General features: G+C 43.1%; 1 protein-coding gene across 1 annotated transcript; it reads right to left on the reverse strand.

The window, feature by feature from the left end:
- Positions 1–198: 198 nt before the first annotated feature.
- acer2 (alkaline ceramidase 2) lies at positions 199–14242 on the reverse strand. Its single transcript, XM_037674912.1, has 6 exons — positions 14129–14242; positions 13871–13985; positions 11471–11612; positions 10758–10895; positions 639–776; positions 199–538 (listed from the first exon to the last, which is right to left on the reverse strand). The coding sequence occupies exons 1-6, from the start codon at positions 14240–14242 to the stop codon at positions 352–354; spliced, it is 834 nt and encodes a 277-aa protein (XP_037530840.1). The 3' UTR covers positions 199–351.
- Between the last annotated feature and the right edge of the window lie 449 nt (positions 14243–14691).

Below are 14691 nucleotides of genomic sequence, written 5' to 3' on the forward strand. Positions count from 1 at the left end.
CAACTTGTTTGGCCACGCAGCAGCTCAGAGCTGGTGAGTTATTGGGAAGGCAACATCATTTGATCCAGTGAGGTTTGTAACAATCGTAAAATGTATTAAAACACATCTTCAAAGGAGTCTTGTAATACTTTGTGGATGACCTGACGCCTCGTGCAGAACACGAGGAAACGGGTCCAACACCGTAAGCGTTTCCCTGCGCTGATATGTTAAAAAGTGACATCAGAGTTGACCAGAACCCCCTCCGGAGGAGGAAAAGGTCCATCTTTCGCTTGTCTGAGAGGTGGACACCTGCTCGTGATGGCAGCACGGCTCGTTGGTGTCCAAGCTGCACAATGGCCGGTTCTGGCCCAGTTAGGTCACCTTGATCGTTGACTTCTTAGGGACGCAGAGTAAGGAGACGTAGGGCACGCCGATAAAGGCCCACTTCTCGTTGGGCCAAAACATTATGACGGGGCCACGCTCCGGGGCCTCGGTCGCAACATCGAAGTAGGCGAAGCAAACGCAGCCCAGATAGGAGGCCAGGCAGATGAGGATGTGCCTGGGGGAGCAGGGGGGGGGGGGGGGGGTTAATGGATCACACGGTACACATGATTTAATACAAATGTTGTTCGAGTCAGGTTCTCGGTCTGTGAGCTCACCAAGCACAGTGCAGGTAGGGGAAGTTGACGGAAGACCACATTTCACAGAATATCCTGTCGCTGATCCAGCAGAGCAGAGCCAGGGCCCACCAGAACCCTGAGATCAGGCCCAGCTTGAGCACGCGTGGGTTCTCACACCTGCGACGACAGAAACACACACGCAGCTGAAGCACAAAGCCTGACGTCAGAAATGACCACACGCTCATGTTCACTGAGCTAACTGTGGGTGCACGAACTGCTGTGTTCACGCTTTGTTTCAAACAAGCCAGCTGAGCACCTTAAAGGGATAGTCCGGTCATTTTGGAGTTGATGCTCAGTCAATGACGTAGTTATCAATACTTAAAACGTTTAGCACTGGAGTAGAGAGAGGGTTCGACTCACTGCAGGAGGTGGACGCAGATCGTTTTTCTGTCCGTCTGTCGATGTTTGGAAGTACCTTCTGGGCAATTTTAGGTGATTTTCTTTTTCTTTTTGAAAAGAACTAATGTGTACAACTTAAAATAAAGTTTTACAAGCCGTGCAAACAAAAACAGACCAAACCACTGAAAATGTTTTGTGAAACCCTCAAAACTATCTAGTTGTACATCTACAGCCAGCTGACCTTAGCAAACACAAAGACCACTCTAACTCAGTCCGTTTCACAAATATTGACTCAAACTTTGACGTGGTAGTAACTGAGAGCCATCCCCGACACAAACTTTGAGCTATAGGATCTCCTGAGGTCTCACCGTAGTGTATGACATCACCCATGATGTCATTAACAAGGTTGGACCAACTCTGACCATCCTTTAGCAAAATAACCATGAACGACTGCACGGATTTGAACAAAACTAAGAAGGAAATCACTGGTTGTACTGCACATCTACGACCGATTTACTTTTAGGAACAATCCAGGTCAAGATGGCCGCCACAGCTAATTGGCATTATTGCCCTTTTGTCTTCAGCGAAAGGCAACAGTTAGGATGACGCACCTCAAACTTTACGGAGAATCATTTGATGACAAAACGGTCACCTTGGACCTCTCAAAAGACCAAACTTAGAAGTAGCGTAACCTTTTTAATTCCTAATTAGAAATTTTGGCATGGCACACAGAAGCATTTAAATTCAAAACATAACAAAATGCTTCAAATCTGAAAGGACATTTAATCAACTGCTGCAACACTAATATTAAAATGTGCTGCAATAAAACAACAGTCTGAAAATGACAAGAAAAACCATCTTCGTTTCACCAGTTCAGCTTGTTGTGGTTTCGATTTTATGTTCAGCTGAACCCTTGAAACGTTTTAATGTTACGCAAGAGGCTCGGACAGAGAGGAGGAAAAGTGTCAGCGCACCTCATTACCAACAGGAAGTACGAGAATAGAAGGAAATGCCAAACTGATCTGTGCTCCAAGTGATTGCTCAAGAAAACATCGTCACGGTGCAGCAGACACTCGGCTTTGGTGATAAAATGTACAAAACGTCCATCGGCTCCTGAAGTACACAAGCTGGTAAACAAAAACATTTGGAGGTCCATTAGCTGTGGCAGCCATCTTTAATTGGATAAACTCCAACTGTTACCTTCTGAGAGGCTAATTAGTGTGTCCAATAATTCGCTAGAGATTTTGCTAACACTACAGGCAAATAAACAGACTTGAGTAAAAACAGTGTTTATAGCAAGTGATATTAACCACGCCATGTGAAAGTGATGGCTGTCACACGTGCACGTTTTCCCTGCACATCATCTCCTTTGTTTACCGTCTTTTGAACTTAAAGGTTATAGTATAAGAGTGGTGTGGTCTGACAGTGACATGAAGTAGACGTGTCATTCCAGTGCTCCGGTAAAACTTTACTTTTAAACAATACCAAGCCCTCTACATTTACTTTTATGCAGAGTATTGCACACCTAACTTTCATCAAACATTTGTTTAATGATATATCATCTTAAACATGTCTCAAAAATCGACAAAATCGAGCAAGAAGGACGACGCTCAGGCTGGCCTAACCCTAGAGGCCATTACATCTCTGCTTGAGGAGCACCGCGCTGCGCTGTCAGCTGAGTTCAAAGCCACCTTCAATCAGCTGGATGCCAAACTGGACCAGACCCAGCTCGCAGTGGAGGAACACGGCCAGCGTGTCTCATCACTGGAACTTGCCACTGACGACCTGAGCCAGCGCCTGACGGAGGTGGAAAACACCTGCTCAACTCTCCAGGAGGACAACTCCAGACTAAAGGCTAAACTTGCAGACTTAGAAAGTCGAAGCAGACGGCAGAATATTCGTATTCTGGGCCTACCGGAGTCTATCGAGGGCGGACGCCCCACGGACTTCTTCTCCAACCTGCTGTGCGACATCTACGGGCGTGACACTCTTCCATCCCCCCCCGAGCTGGACCGAGCTCATCGATCCCTTGCCCCGAAACCCGCCTCGGACCAGCGGCCGCGCCCGGTTATCCTGCGGCTACACCGGGTCCAGGTGAAGGAGCTCCTCATCCGGGAGGCCCGACGCAGAGGAAAGCTTGAATACCGGGGGACACCGGTGCGGATCGTGGAGGATTACACACCTGAAGTCCTGAACCAGCGCGCCGAATATAAAGACGTGATGGCTTCACTGTATTCTCTGGGTCTAAAACCGGCATTGCTTTTTCCTGCCCGACTCCGTGTGACTCTATCCGGAGGTAACAAAAGGTGGCTTGGGTCTGTGGAGGAGGCGCAGAAATACATCGACACCTTACCTCAGTCTTCACAGCGCAAGTAACACTTAACTTTTCCTTTGACTGATGAGCAAAGCGTTGGTTCCGCACTGGATCTGTTTATGATAAACTTTTACTTACTTAAGGTGATATACTTTTGAGAACAGGACTCTGCACATACTGTTCTGATTAATACATTTTTGTTTTCAGTGCCCTAAAAAAGTGCGGTTTTCTTTTTGTCCGTTTGTATGTGCGATCAGACGCACACCCAAACAGTTGAATCGGGTATAAATGTGTGAATTATATAACGTTTCAATATATTTTTCTGAAGCTTAATTCAGCATTTTTCTTCTTATTTACCTGCGCAATTTGACTTTAATTTAATTTAATGTAACCTTATACTCTTATGTGTGTGCGTGTTTACACATGCATTTATCTGTACCATTTTTGACATAACTTTGCATACTTTAATAGCCTACTGTTATGTGAGGTGCTTATACAACCTTTTTTTACGATACTGGAGCTGGAGCACTAGTTTAGAAGTTAGACAGGTGCCTTATTCTTTATTTTCTATGGAGCTTGCTGCTTTTGTTTTTTGCAGCTGTCCAGGCTGGGGAGGGGGGGTGGGGGGTCCGTTACTGCCATTAACTTTTTTTTTTATTTTATGCTATTTTGCCAAGAACTGCACAGCCATCCACACAGCCAACTGTATTATTGCCTATTTTTATTATACAAATGTCTAGTAATATGACTGGTCAGTTGGTGTTGTCAAGCTGGAACGTTAAGGGTCTGAACCACCCGGTCAAAAGAAGGAAGGTGTTTTCTCATTTAAAACAATTAAATACAGACATTGCTTTTCTGCAGGAGACTCACATACGAAGTGAAGATAACAAAAGATTACTGCAAACGTGGCAGGGGCAGAGTTTTCACTCCTCCTTTAGAGCGAAGGCTCGTGGCGTCTCAATCCTCCTCAGTCAGGACATTTCTTTTGAACCTCTTGAAGTTAACTCAGATAAGTATGGTCGCTATGTGATAGTTTCCGGTAAATTGTACAACACACCAGTAGTGCTTGTTAACATTTATGCCCCAAATACAGATGATGTAGGCTTCTTTGAGAAAGTATTTTCACTGCTTCCAGACCTTAACATATTTTCATTGGTACTTGGAGGCGACCTAAATTGCTGGCTGGACTCAGTTTTGGACAGATCCTCTACCAACCCCGTCACAGCCAGCAGGTCATCCCACACTATCCGTGCCTTTTTATCCAAGTATGGTCTGTGCGATGTGTGGCGTTTTTTACACCCCGCTGAGAGAGAATATTCTTTTTTTTCTCATGTTCATCATACATACTCAAGGATTGATTACTTTTTCATTGACAATAAACTTCTTCCCTCTGTCCGTGGCTGTAACTACCACAGTATTGTCATTTCAGACCACGCACCTGTGACTCTAGCCCTGTCCCTCCCTGACGTTCCTTTGAGGAGCAGACAGTGGAGATTCAATTCAACGTTGTTGTCAAACAAAGATTTTGTCACATTTATAGAGAAAGAAATAACATTTTTCCTATCCACCAACAGAACTCCTGGGATCCCACTTTCAACAGTCTGGGACACGCTTAAGGCCTATATCAGGGGACAAGTCATTTCATACACCGCTCGGCTGAAGCAAAAATCTCAAAAAGAAAGAACAGTTCTGGCCCAGCAAATTAAAGAAATAGATAAACAATATGCTCAAAACAAATGCCCTAATCTCTACAAAAAACAGCTAGAACTCAAAACTAAATTTGACTTATTGACCACACACTCGATAGAACAATTACTCTTAAAAAATAAATCCACATTTTACATACATGGAGAAAAGTCAGGAAAACTACTTGCAAATCAGTTGAACGGTGCCAGGGCCAAACAATTAATCCCTAAGATCCAATTAAAGAATGGCAATTTAACTCTAGATCATTTACAAATTAATGAAGCATTTAAGGACTTTTATACTCATCTATATACTTCAGAATCCCAAACCAATAAGAATTTATGTTCCGATTTTCTTGACCAGATTAATATACCCAAACTCATACCCAACAGAAAAGAGGCACTGGAGATCCCAATATCCCTCACAGAAATTGAGTCGGCTGTCTCAGTAATGCAGTCCGGCAAATGTCCGGGTCCTGATGGCTTCCCTGCAGAATTTTTTAAGAAATTTTCTCCATTACTCTCCCCACTTCTACATTCGGTTCTTTCAGAGTCGTTTAGCCAGGGATCCCTTCCAAAATCTTTCTCTGAGGCCTGCATTATCCTCATTTTAAAGAAAGGAAAAGATCCAACTCAATGCTCTTCTTACCGACCAATCTCCCTTATAAATACAGACGCCAAAATTTTAGCCAAAGTCCTAGCCCTTAGGCTAGATAAGATCCTTCCTTTTATTATATCAAAAGACCAAACTGGATTCATTAAAGGTAGGCAGTCCTTCTTTAATATCAGGCGTCTTTTTGACATTATTTATTCTCCTTCGACTACTGGCCCAGAGTGTGTCATTTCCCTTGATGCGGAGAAAGCATTTGATCGTGTTGAATGGGACTACTTGTTCAATGCTCTTGGCAAATATGGTTTTGGCCCCAACTTCATCACATGGGTACAGTTAATTTATTCACATCCCACTGCAACCATTCGTACCAACTTTCAGATATCTAGACCATTCAATCTGCATCGAGGAACTCGCCAGGTTGCCCACTGAGCCCTTTACTCTTTGACCTAGCAATTGAACCTCTCGCCATTGCTTTACGGTCCTGTAATACAATTTCAGGAACCTGGAGAAGTGGTCTGGAGCACAGGGTATCCCTCTATGCTGATGACCTCCTACTCTTCATCTCTCACCCGACTGACACATTGCCTTCCATTCTATCATTGCTTAAGGAATTTGGAATACATTCTGGTTACAAATTAAACTTAAGTAAAAGTGTAATTTTCCCCATTAATACCTTGGCACAGGCTCTTGACTTCAGCAATTGGCCTCTGAAAGTTGAGAATCAAAAATTCTCTTACCTGGGTGTTATAGTTACTAGGATGTACAAAGATCTGTACCAAGAAAATTTTGTCTCTCTACTGAACCAGACAAAGCAGGCGTTATCCCGGTGGTCACCGCTTTCCACATCTCTCATAGGCCGCATTAATTCAGTCAAAATGCTCACTTTGCCTAAATTTTTGTATCTCTTCCAAACCATTCCAGTTTTTATTCCTGGTTCATTTTTTGTGCAATTAAATTCCATCATTTCATCGTATCTCTGGCAGGGAAAACGTCCGCGCTTAAATAAGACACATCTCCAAAAAACCAAGATCGCAGGCGGCCTTGCCCTTCCAAATCTCCGTTTCTATTATTGGGCTGCAAACTTGCATTGCCTTGCATCTTTATCATTCTATTACAATAGGCCGGACTGCCCTGACTGGGTAGCGATGGAGTCAATATGTTCCGGGAAGTGGTCCACCCTGGCCTTTTTGGGATCCTCGCTCCCACTTCCACCACTTACAACTATTACAAACCCAGTTGTTAAACACTCACTAAAAATATGGGTACAATTTCGTAAATGCTTCGATCTCTCCAGTTTCTCTCTCTATACCCCTATCATGTCTAACCAGTCCTTCAAACCCTCATCTCAGGACCCTGTTTTCAAAGAATGGGAGAGAAGGGGCATAGTACGCTTCAAAGACTTGTTCCACAATAACACTCTAGCTTCATTTCAACAATTAAGTGAAAAATTTAGCCTTCCTCAATCAAACTTTTTCAGGTATCTCCAAATACGACACTTTATTATCCTTCATCTGCCAAGCCTCTCCATTTCAACAGATACCAATACTGTTGATACTATTCTTTCTCTAGACCCTAATAAAAAACATTCTATTTCATCCATCTATAGCAGATTACTGGATTTGAAGCGTGTTCCCTCAGATAAATTCAAAGCTGCTTGGGAAGAGGATCTTGGCTTCTCTATTTCAGAGAACTCCTGGACCTCCATACTCAGACTGGTGAGCTCCAGTTCTCTATGTGCTAGACATCACCTAATCCAATTTAAAGTGGTGCACAGAGCTCACATCTCTAAACTGAAACTGTCCTTTATGTATCCTGATGTCAGCCCATACTGTGTAAGATGTAAATACGCTGAAGCGTCCCTCTCACACATGTTTTGGTTTTGCTCATCCCTGAACAAATATTGGAGGGAAATTTTTCAGACTTTATCACGTGTGCTAGGTACACATCTGAGCCCAGACCCACTGATTGCTTTGTTTGGTGTCGCAGAGGGAGTGACAAATCTAAATAAAAACCAACGGCATGTACTATCTTTCACCTCTCTCCTGGCCAGACGAGCCATTCTGCTCAGGTGGAGAGAACCATTTCCCCCCACTCACGCTCAGTGGTTGACTGACATCATGTCTTCTTTAAAGTTGGAGAAAATCAGATTGTCACTCCAACAGAAAGAAGGCAAATTTGAGAAAGTCTGGGGAACTTTCCTGAATTTATTCCAGTCTCTTTGACAACACAACTCCTTCGGGGTAATGCAGTATCTTGGCTATCTTAGCTTCTTAATTCTTTTCTTTTTCTCCTTTCTGTTTGGCAGTGATTAGGGAGGGATTATTTTCCTTTATCCTGTGTTGGTTATACTGTATGTGATATAATTTAAATTGACTCAAGCCAATTATGTCTTTACTAATGCTTACATGTAAATGTTTTTATTGCCAACTTTGCTATTTCTTTTTATTTTTTTTATTTTTTATTTTTTTTTCTTCTTTCTGTTTGTTAAAAAATGGAAAAAATTTCAATAAAACAGATCTTGAATCAAAAAAAAAAGGTTATAGTATAAATACCACTTTTATATGTACTCCAATTCTTCCACTTTCTGTAAGGACGGCGTGTACATGTGAAACTTTGTTTTCCTGCAGCTGAAGTGAAGCCTAAACGAGGGCCGGGACTCAGGTCAGGTTCTTTCTGGGGGCACAAGTCCACGGGAACTCTTTCTGACATTAAAAAAAATTAAAAACAAAGACGGCTGGAGCAGCAGCGGTGTTGAGAAATACCCAACAGGCACTGATACAGAAACTAAAAAAATGTGTTTCCAGGAACATTCTGTCACCTCAAAGGCAGCTATTATTAGAGAGGAACAAAAAAACATGGCGTCAATGGTACAAGAGGTTAAAGGTCACGAGTTCTTCTACTGTGGACCACTCAGTCCTCACGTTTGTCTTTCATTCTGTTAGCATGACGCTAACTCACGTTGCTGTGTCTCAAACTTCAACAAGCAGAGGTTTCTCAGGAATTACAAACTAAAGAGTGTTTAACCATTCTGTCTCAAGCTGCTGTTCACTGAAGACATCGAAATGTTTCAAGTGGAAAAGCTGCGAGCCATTATCTTACCTGCTGCAGATAGCTCTGAGAATGACCTCAGTTTAGTTTAATTCTAACCAGACGCTTTAAGAAAGAAGCAATCCGCTCAGACTCGTCAGCTCTTCAATCCACTAAGAATTTAACCATTTCTCCAAAGTAATTTACTGAAATATTTTCTAAAGATAAAAGACGATAAAAGGTTTAAAAAAAACATAGAATCCCACATCAAAAGACCCGAACTTTAGCTCGGTTTTTCTGGATCAGCTGTTTATTTACTGCCTTTATTTATAAAAGCAGCTGACATGTTCATTCTTTATTCAAGTTTAGTTTTAGTAAGATCAATTTTAGCTGCATCCCATCGTGGACAAGAAAGAGCCTGAACTGATTTTCAAATATCCATGTCTGTAAATAATAGCTGAAGTCATAATACCAGGATTGTCTTTATAAATCACTTTGAAATGTTATCTTTGTGTTTACATTTCCAGTGAAAGGATTTTTTTTGACAATAGGACCGTCTGATTTCATCGTACTGACTTCAGTCAAGTCAACAGGACTCTGAGCAGTGGAGCGTCTGCAGCCTGCATGAATGCGCAGCTGCACTTTGGTACTAAGTTTTATACTTGAGCGACATGCTCGTGTGTTTTGCTCTTTACATCCAAACTAAAAACGTTGTCAGATGAGATGAGAGGCGGGACTCTGCAGTGACATCCGGCCGGGAAAGACGGACCTCTTTTGAGCTGAAATCCATCCAGGTAAATTTTACAGAGACTTTCAAATAGAAAATTTGAAACATCACAGAGTGAGCAACAATAAAAATCTAAATTATGGAGATAGAGGTGAAATAAAATAGCACTACTGAAAGGAAAGCATTATTTTATGATATGATAATAAAGGGCCAGAAAATGCATTTATAATGGGATTTCCCTGTGGTCAATCTCCCCTCTAAAGGAACATTACAGGATAGTAAAGTTACTGTGAGGGACAGGGCTTAATTTGTAAAGCAATCAATGCCGGGACGTAAATAGCGGGTAGGCTGGCTGGGGAGTGTGTTGGGGGCAGGGTGAGGGGGGGTCCTCCCCCAGAAAATTTTGAATAAAGTTGCCATTTCCTGTATTTTGGTGTATTTTAACGGGTTGTTTAACATCTATGTTTACCTACATTTATAAACACTCCACTTCTGTCAAGCATCTTAACTACTACCCCCCCCCCGCCCAAAAATGGTAGAAACAGAAATAATAATAATAATAATAATGTCATCACAATGTCAGCACTGTATGTTTCCATACAATGGCGAAATTAGTCTCTGCATTTAACCCATCCACCACCAGGTGGTGCAGTGGGCAGCTATTGAAAGCGCCCGGGGAAATGCTTCTTGAAGGGGCAGCTCGTATGTGATATTAAGAAGTCGTAACTGGCTGTTGTATTAAAAATGAGTGTTTATGTAATTATTTTCAGTTTACATATCCAATATAAGTTTTATTCGTTCAAGGCAGTCACATTTGTTCATAACTTTATTATTAGTAAGCCTGAGAGTTACCGGATCCAAGCAAATAGTTACCGGAACGCACCCTGTCAAAATAAGAGAGTTCCTGGATCCTGTTCCGGCAGGATCCGGCTCAAATTAAGTCCGGGTGAGGGGCATTTGAAAAGATTCTGACAAAATAAAAATTATGCATAGAAAGATTATTAGGTGTCAGGATTGTGTTTCTTGACAGCACCAATAGAAATAAATAAATACATACATAAAAGCACAAACAAAAGTAAGTGCATCCTGCTGTGTTTGGTTCGTCGCAGTCACGGTGAGTCACAAGCAGAAAACGTGAGGTGGACGTAAAGCAACACAATCGTCTCAAAACAAAGTGTGATAAGACGGAAGTGAGTCAGACTGTGAAACATTCTTTACCAGCGAGTCAACACAACCCCCGTCAGTGCTCGAGTTCCTGAGCTTCAATCAGAACATGAGGAGGACCTTCCTCCGTCTCTGACCCTCCTGACGTTCTTCTTGTGGAACTCAGCCTCTGGCTGCTCGTGCGACCGAGTGTCACCCTCCAGAGTGAGGTCTCACTCCCTGTGCTCACCTTCTGAGTTCAGTGATGAGCAGAGCGGTGCAGGGGATGCCCAGAGTCATGAGGGACAGCGAGTTGACGACAGGTTTCACGAAGGCCAGCCCGGTGGTGACCCCTGACAAGACGCCGATGACCACTTTGAACCTCAACCTACAGGAAAAAACACGACAAGAAGCACAACTTTTCACCATTCTTCCTCTAAAAACAGCACAAACACAACAATCAGCCCGGTTCGCTCTATGTGGAACAACCTTTAAAAGCAGCAAAGACCACGACGAAGCATTCGCTGAAGAAATGCGTATCGGCTTTTAGTGTGCAAGCAAAGTTGATGATGTTCAGTAATTCACGCGACTAATTTTAGAAGCAGTGATGATGCAGTTTGCAGCTTGTACAGCACTTCCATCAGGTCTCATTAGACGCAGTAAAGACAATAACCTTTGTCTTGTTTAGACCATTAAACAAAGAGTCAGCTCAGCTGCAGTGACATCTGCCATCAACGGAAAGAGAAGTGGAGACATGTGACGCAGGTTTTACTGGTGTCAGCTGGACTGGACTGGCCTATTCTTACCCAGAGGAGTCACAGCAGTGGAAGCCTCCTGAGGCAGGACACTGACCCACAGTAAACTCTACAGCCACATTCCAGGGTTTTAAGTGTACCAACACATTCCTCAGTCCATCCCACACATGCAGCCTCGCAGCAGTTTCCCATGTGGTAAACAACGTACCGGTTCCTCCTGAACACCTTGGGCAGGTATCTTTTGGGAAACCACATGGCGATGGCGCACATGAGCACCCACAGGATGGCCAGCTCGTCCAGCATCTGGCCCAGGAAGCTGAGGGTCGCGTGGAAATACGTCGACCCGATTCCTGCAAAAGAACAAAGACGCTGAGCGACAAGAAACATTTTCTGTTTGGTTGACGAGAACGGCCACGTGGCTTGTGAAAAGACACGGGCTCTGTGGACAAAGAAAACATGGAATGCACGTCACTTGCTACGTTTCACGTCAGACACTTCCATCATCCTCTGTTCACTGAAGATAAAAGTCGGCAGTGGATTTGAAAGAGGACGGTTCAGTCAACAGATCGGTGTTATCACAGACCAGCAGAGCGCTCATTATCAGACTGGTGTGTTGGTAGAACTGGGCTGCAGCAGAGTCCAACAGGCACTGCTGCCTGTTGGACACACTAACGCTCCGCGATGTAAACGATAGACCTGCAGCAGCTCAGACTGCACAACATGAAGGTCAGATGTGCTTAAGGTCACTTAAATATTAGGGAACACTTCTACTCACTTCTGGCTTGTTGGACAAAAATTAAAAAAACATTTAGAGATGATAATATTCTGATCCTGTTTAATTCTAATTTACACAACGTTCAAATAAAGTATTAATATAATAGAAGCCTAGCATTCATTGAAGGGCCCACCTCCTCTCATCCCAGAGTTTTAGTCTCAGTTGACAGAGAGAGACACATTATGAGCGACCTGATGTTCTGCTCAGAGTATGTGCTGTGAAGGACTCTCAGCTACTACCACATCAACTCTGAGCTTAATAGCAGTCAAACTCACAGAGTTATGGACTTTTGAAAACATTTCTGTGTGGGCTAAGGTGGATTAGCTGTGCTCTCTGCTACAAGTTACACAACCTGTTCAGTCTGTTCATGTTATCTCTGACGAGGTCGCCTCTCGGGAGCCGGGGGGGTGGAGGGGGGTTCAGGTTATCTTTGCTGACTGGGCAACTTGTGTGTTGTTTGAACTCTGCAGCCATTAACATACAGTGAGGGTTTCTCTCCTGATTTATGAGCTCTAATACGTTTCACAGAGCCTGAAGCTGAAAAATGCATCAACAAAATTCTGTAGCAATAAAAATAAAACGGAACAATCTCATTTAACACCTCGGACGCAATAAATAGCAGCTATAAACGTTTAAATTTGTTAATTATGAAATAGCTGATGATCTACTCTCGTCTTTCGGCCACATAAACAGCTTTTCCAAACGTTTATTTACAGTTTCTTTTTTTGGCTGTAAATAAACCTTATCCTCCAACACAGAGTTAAAGGCCTAGTACCGTATTTTCCGGCCCATAAGTCGCATCAGTCCAAAAATGACTAATAATTTAGAAAAATCCATAAATAAGTCGCTTCACCGTATAAGTTGCATCTAGTACGCATCACCGCTGACAACCTGGAAATGTGGGACGGTGTTGTGCCAAAAATCAATTGGCTGCCAAATGGTGGCCGCAGGAGCGTGCATGGGAGGACTTTAACAAGAATTTAACAAGATTAACACTTAAAAACAATTATTTGTTTGCTCAAAATTATAGTAAAGGTGTGTCTCAGTCGAACTTTTACTTAATAAATGCACTTTGACGGTGAAATCAGCTGCATTTCGCCGTGAAGGTGCAGCAAAATGAAGATGATTTGATGGTTGCTCCAAGCAGACGATGATGGCAGACTGTGGCAAGTCGACTCTGTCAATAATAGCCACTTTTACCTATTACATGACACAACAGCATGCCATACAATTCGAGCGCGAACTAGCGGCTGAAAATGGTAGTGTTCAATATTTTCAGTGTCAGAAAGAATGAAAACGGTCAAATCTCAGTCAAAAATTGGTTTATAAATATGGAAAAACATCCATAAACAAGTCGCAGGGCATGTAAATTAGGCAAAAATGTGCGTCTTATAGGCCGGAAAATACGGTACTCATTGACGGACTGCATATTGTCCATGTGCTCATGTGGTATTATGAATGTTTGAAGTACCGATATGTGTTGAGGCTTTCTGTTGGCTAATATTAATAAACTCTGGCAGCCATCTTGAATTGAGGTAAATCCAATAAATAAACAGTGAGTTTTATTAAAATCCACCCAGGTGTTATGTGATATTCGTGTGATATTTTGTTAATGGTACGGGCAAACACATGATCACCCTTTCGCCTATGGTGGCAGATGATAAATAATAATCTGTCTGCACGTTTAGAACAGCCACAGTAGAATTATGTGACAGATTAAACCCACAGAAGACAAAAGAGCATCCCTCCAGTTGTTTCTGTGTGGCTGTAAAGAGACTTCCTGCTGGGTCAGGACTGAACTTCATCATTTGGGGTCAAGAGGTCACAACTTACCCACCACGACCAGCAGGATCCAGATGAGGTAGATCCCACTGTTGAAGTGCTCTGCATACTCGCGGAACAAGCACATCAGGATGGGAGGCAGCACGAAAAACAAAATGTTGCTGATCTGGAATGAGAGGAAGAGAAGCACGCGGACACATGTTGATCAGCTGGAGGGGACAGCGTTTCAATAAACATCAAACTTCTTAAAGTCCGCTTGTTGGAGGAGGAGAGGATACATGGTGATGAAAGTAAACAGACGTCACCTACAGTGTTGTAAAACTCTGCGATGCTGGGGTAGATGAGGTAATTGCCTTCACACCAGTCCACTTCGGAGCTGCCAGCCTGCAACTGGTCCCAGAAAATCAGATCCACGTTACTCATGTCTGGACTAGTCCCTGTCGGGTGGACAGCTGGGTCTACAGCCTCAGCTCAGGAGATTAAAAACAAAAACAAGAAGAAGAAGCAGGCTCAGCGCGGTGTCGTTGTCTACAAGCTGGACTCTAATGTCTGGATCCTGGATCCGGTTCTGGACGAGAGTTGGTGGCAGAAGTCGCTCCTGTGCTGCATTTCTTCTTTTAAACAACAAAAAGCCTCCAGCTCGTCGTGACGCTCTGCCTCGTCCTCTGACAGCTGCTCGCTCTGGACTCAAAGAGCGTGAGCGCTGCAAGAGCGTTCCCTCCCGCTCGCTTCCGGCTTCGGTGAAGAAGCTGTTTCAAACCCGGAAGTAAACACAAAAACCAATAAATCATAGCTTGTTCTAATAACGGTAAAAGTTTGAACAAAAAAATGGTTCACGTTTATAGAACCCCATATCTAGACTACCACTTTGT

The sequence above is a fragment of the Nematolebias whitei genome, chromosome 3 (assembly GCF_014905685.2).
Source record: "Nematolebias whitei isolate Nwh7 chromosome 3, NemWhi1, whole genome shotgun sequence".
Lineage (NCBI taxonomy): Eukaryota > Metazoa > Chordata > Actinopteri > Cyprinodontiformes > Rivulidae > Nematolebias > Nematolebias whitei.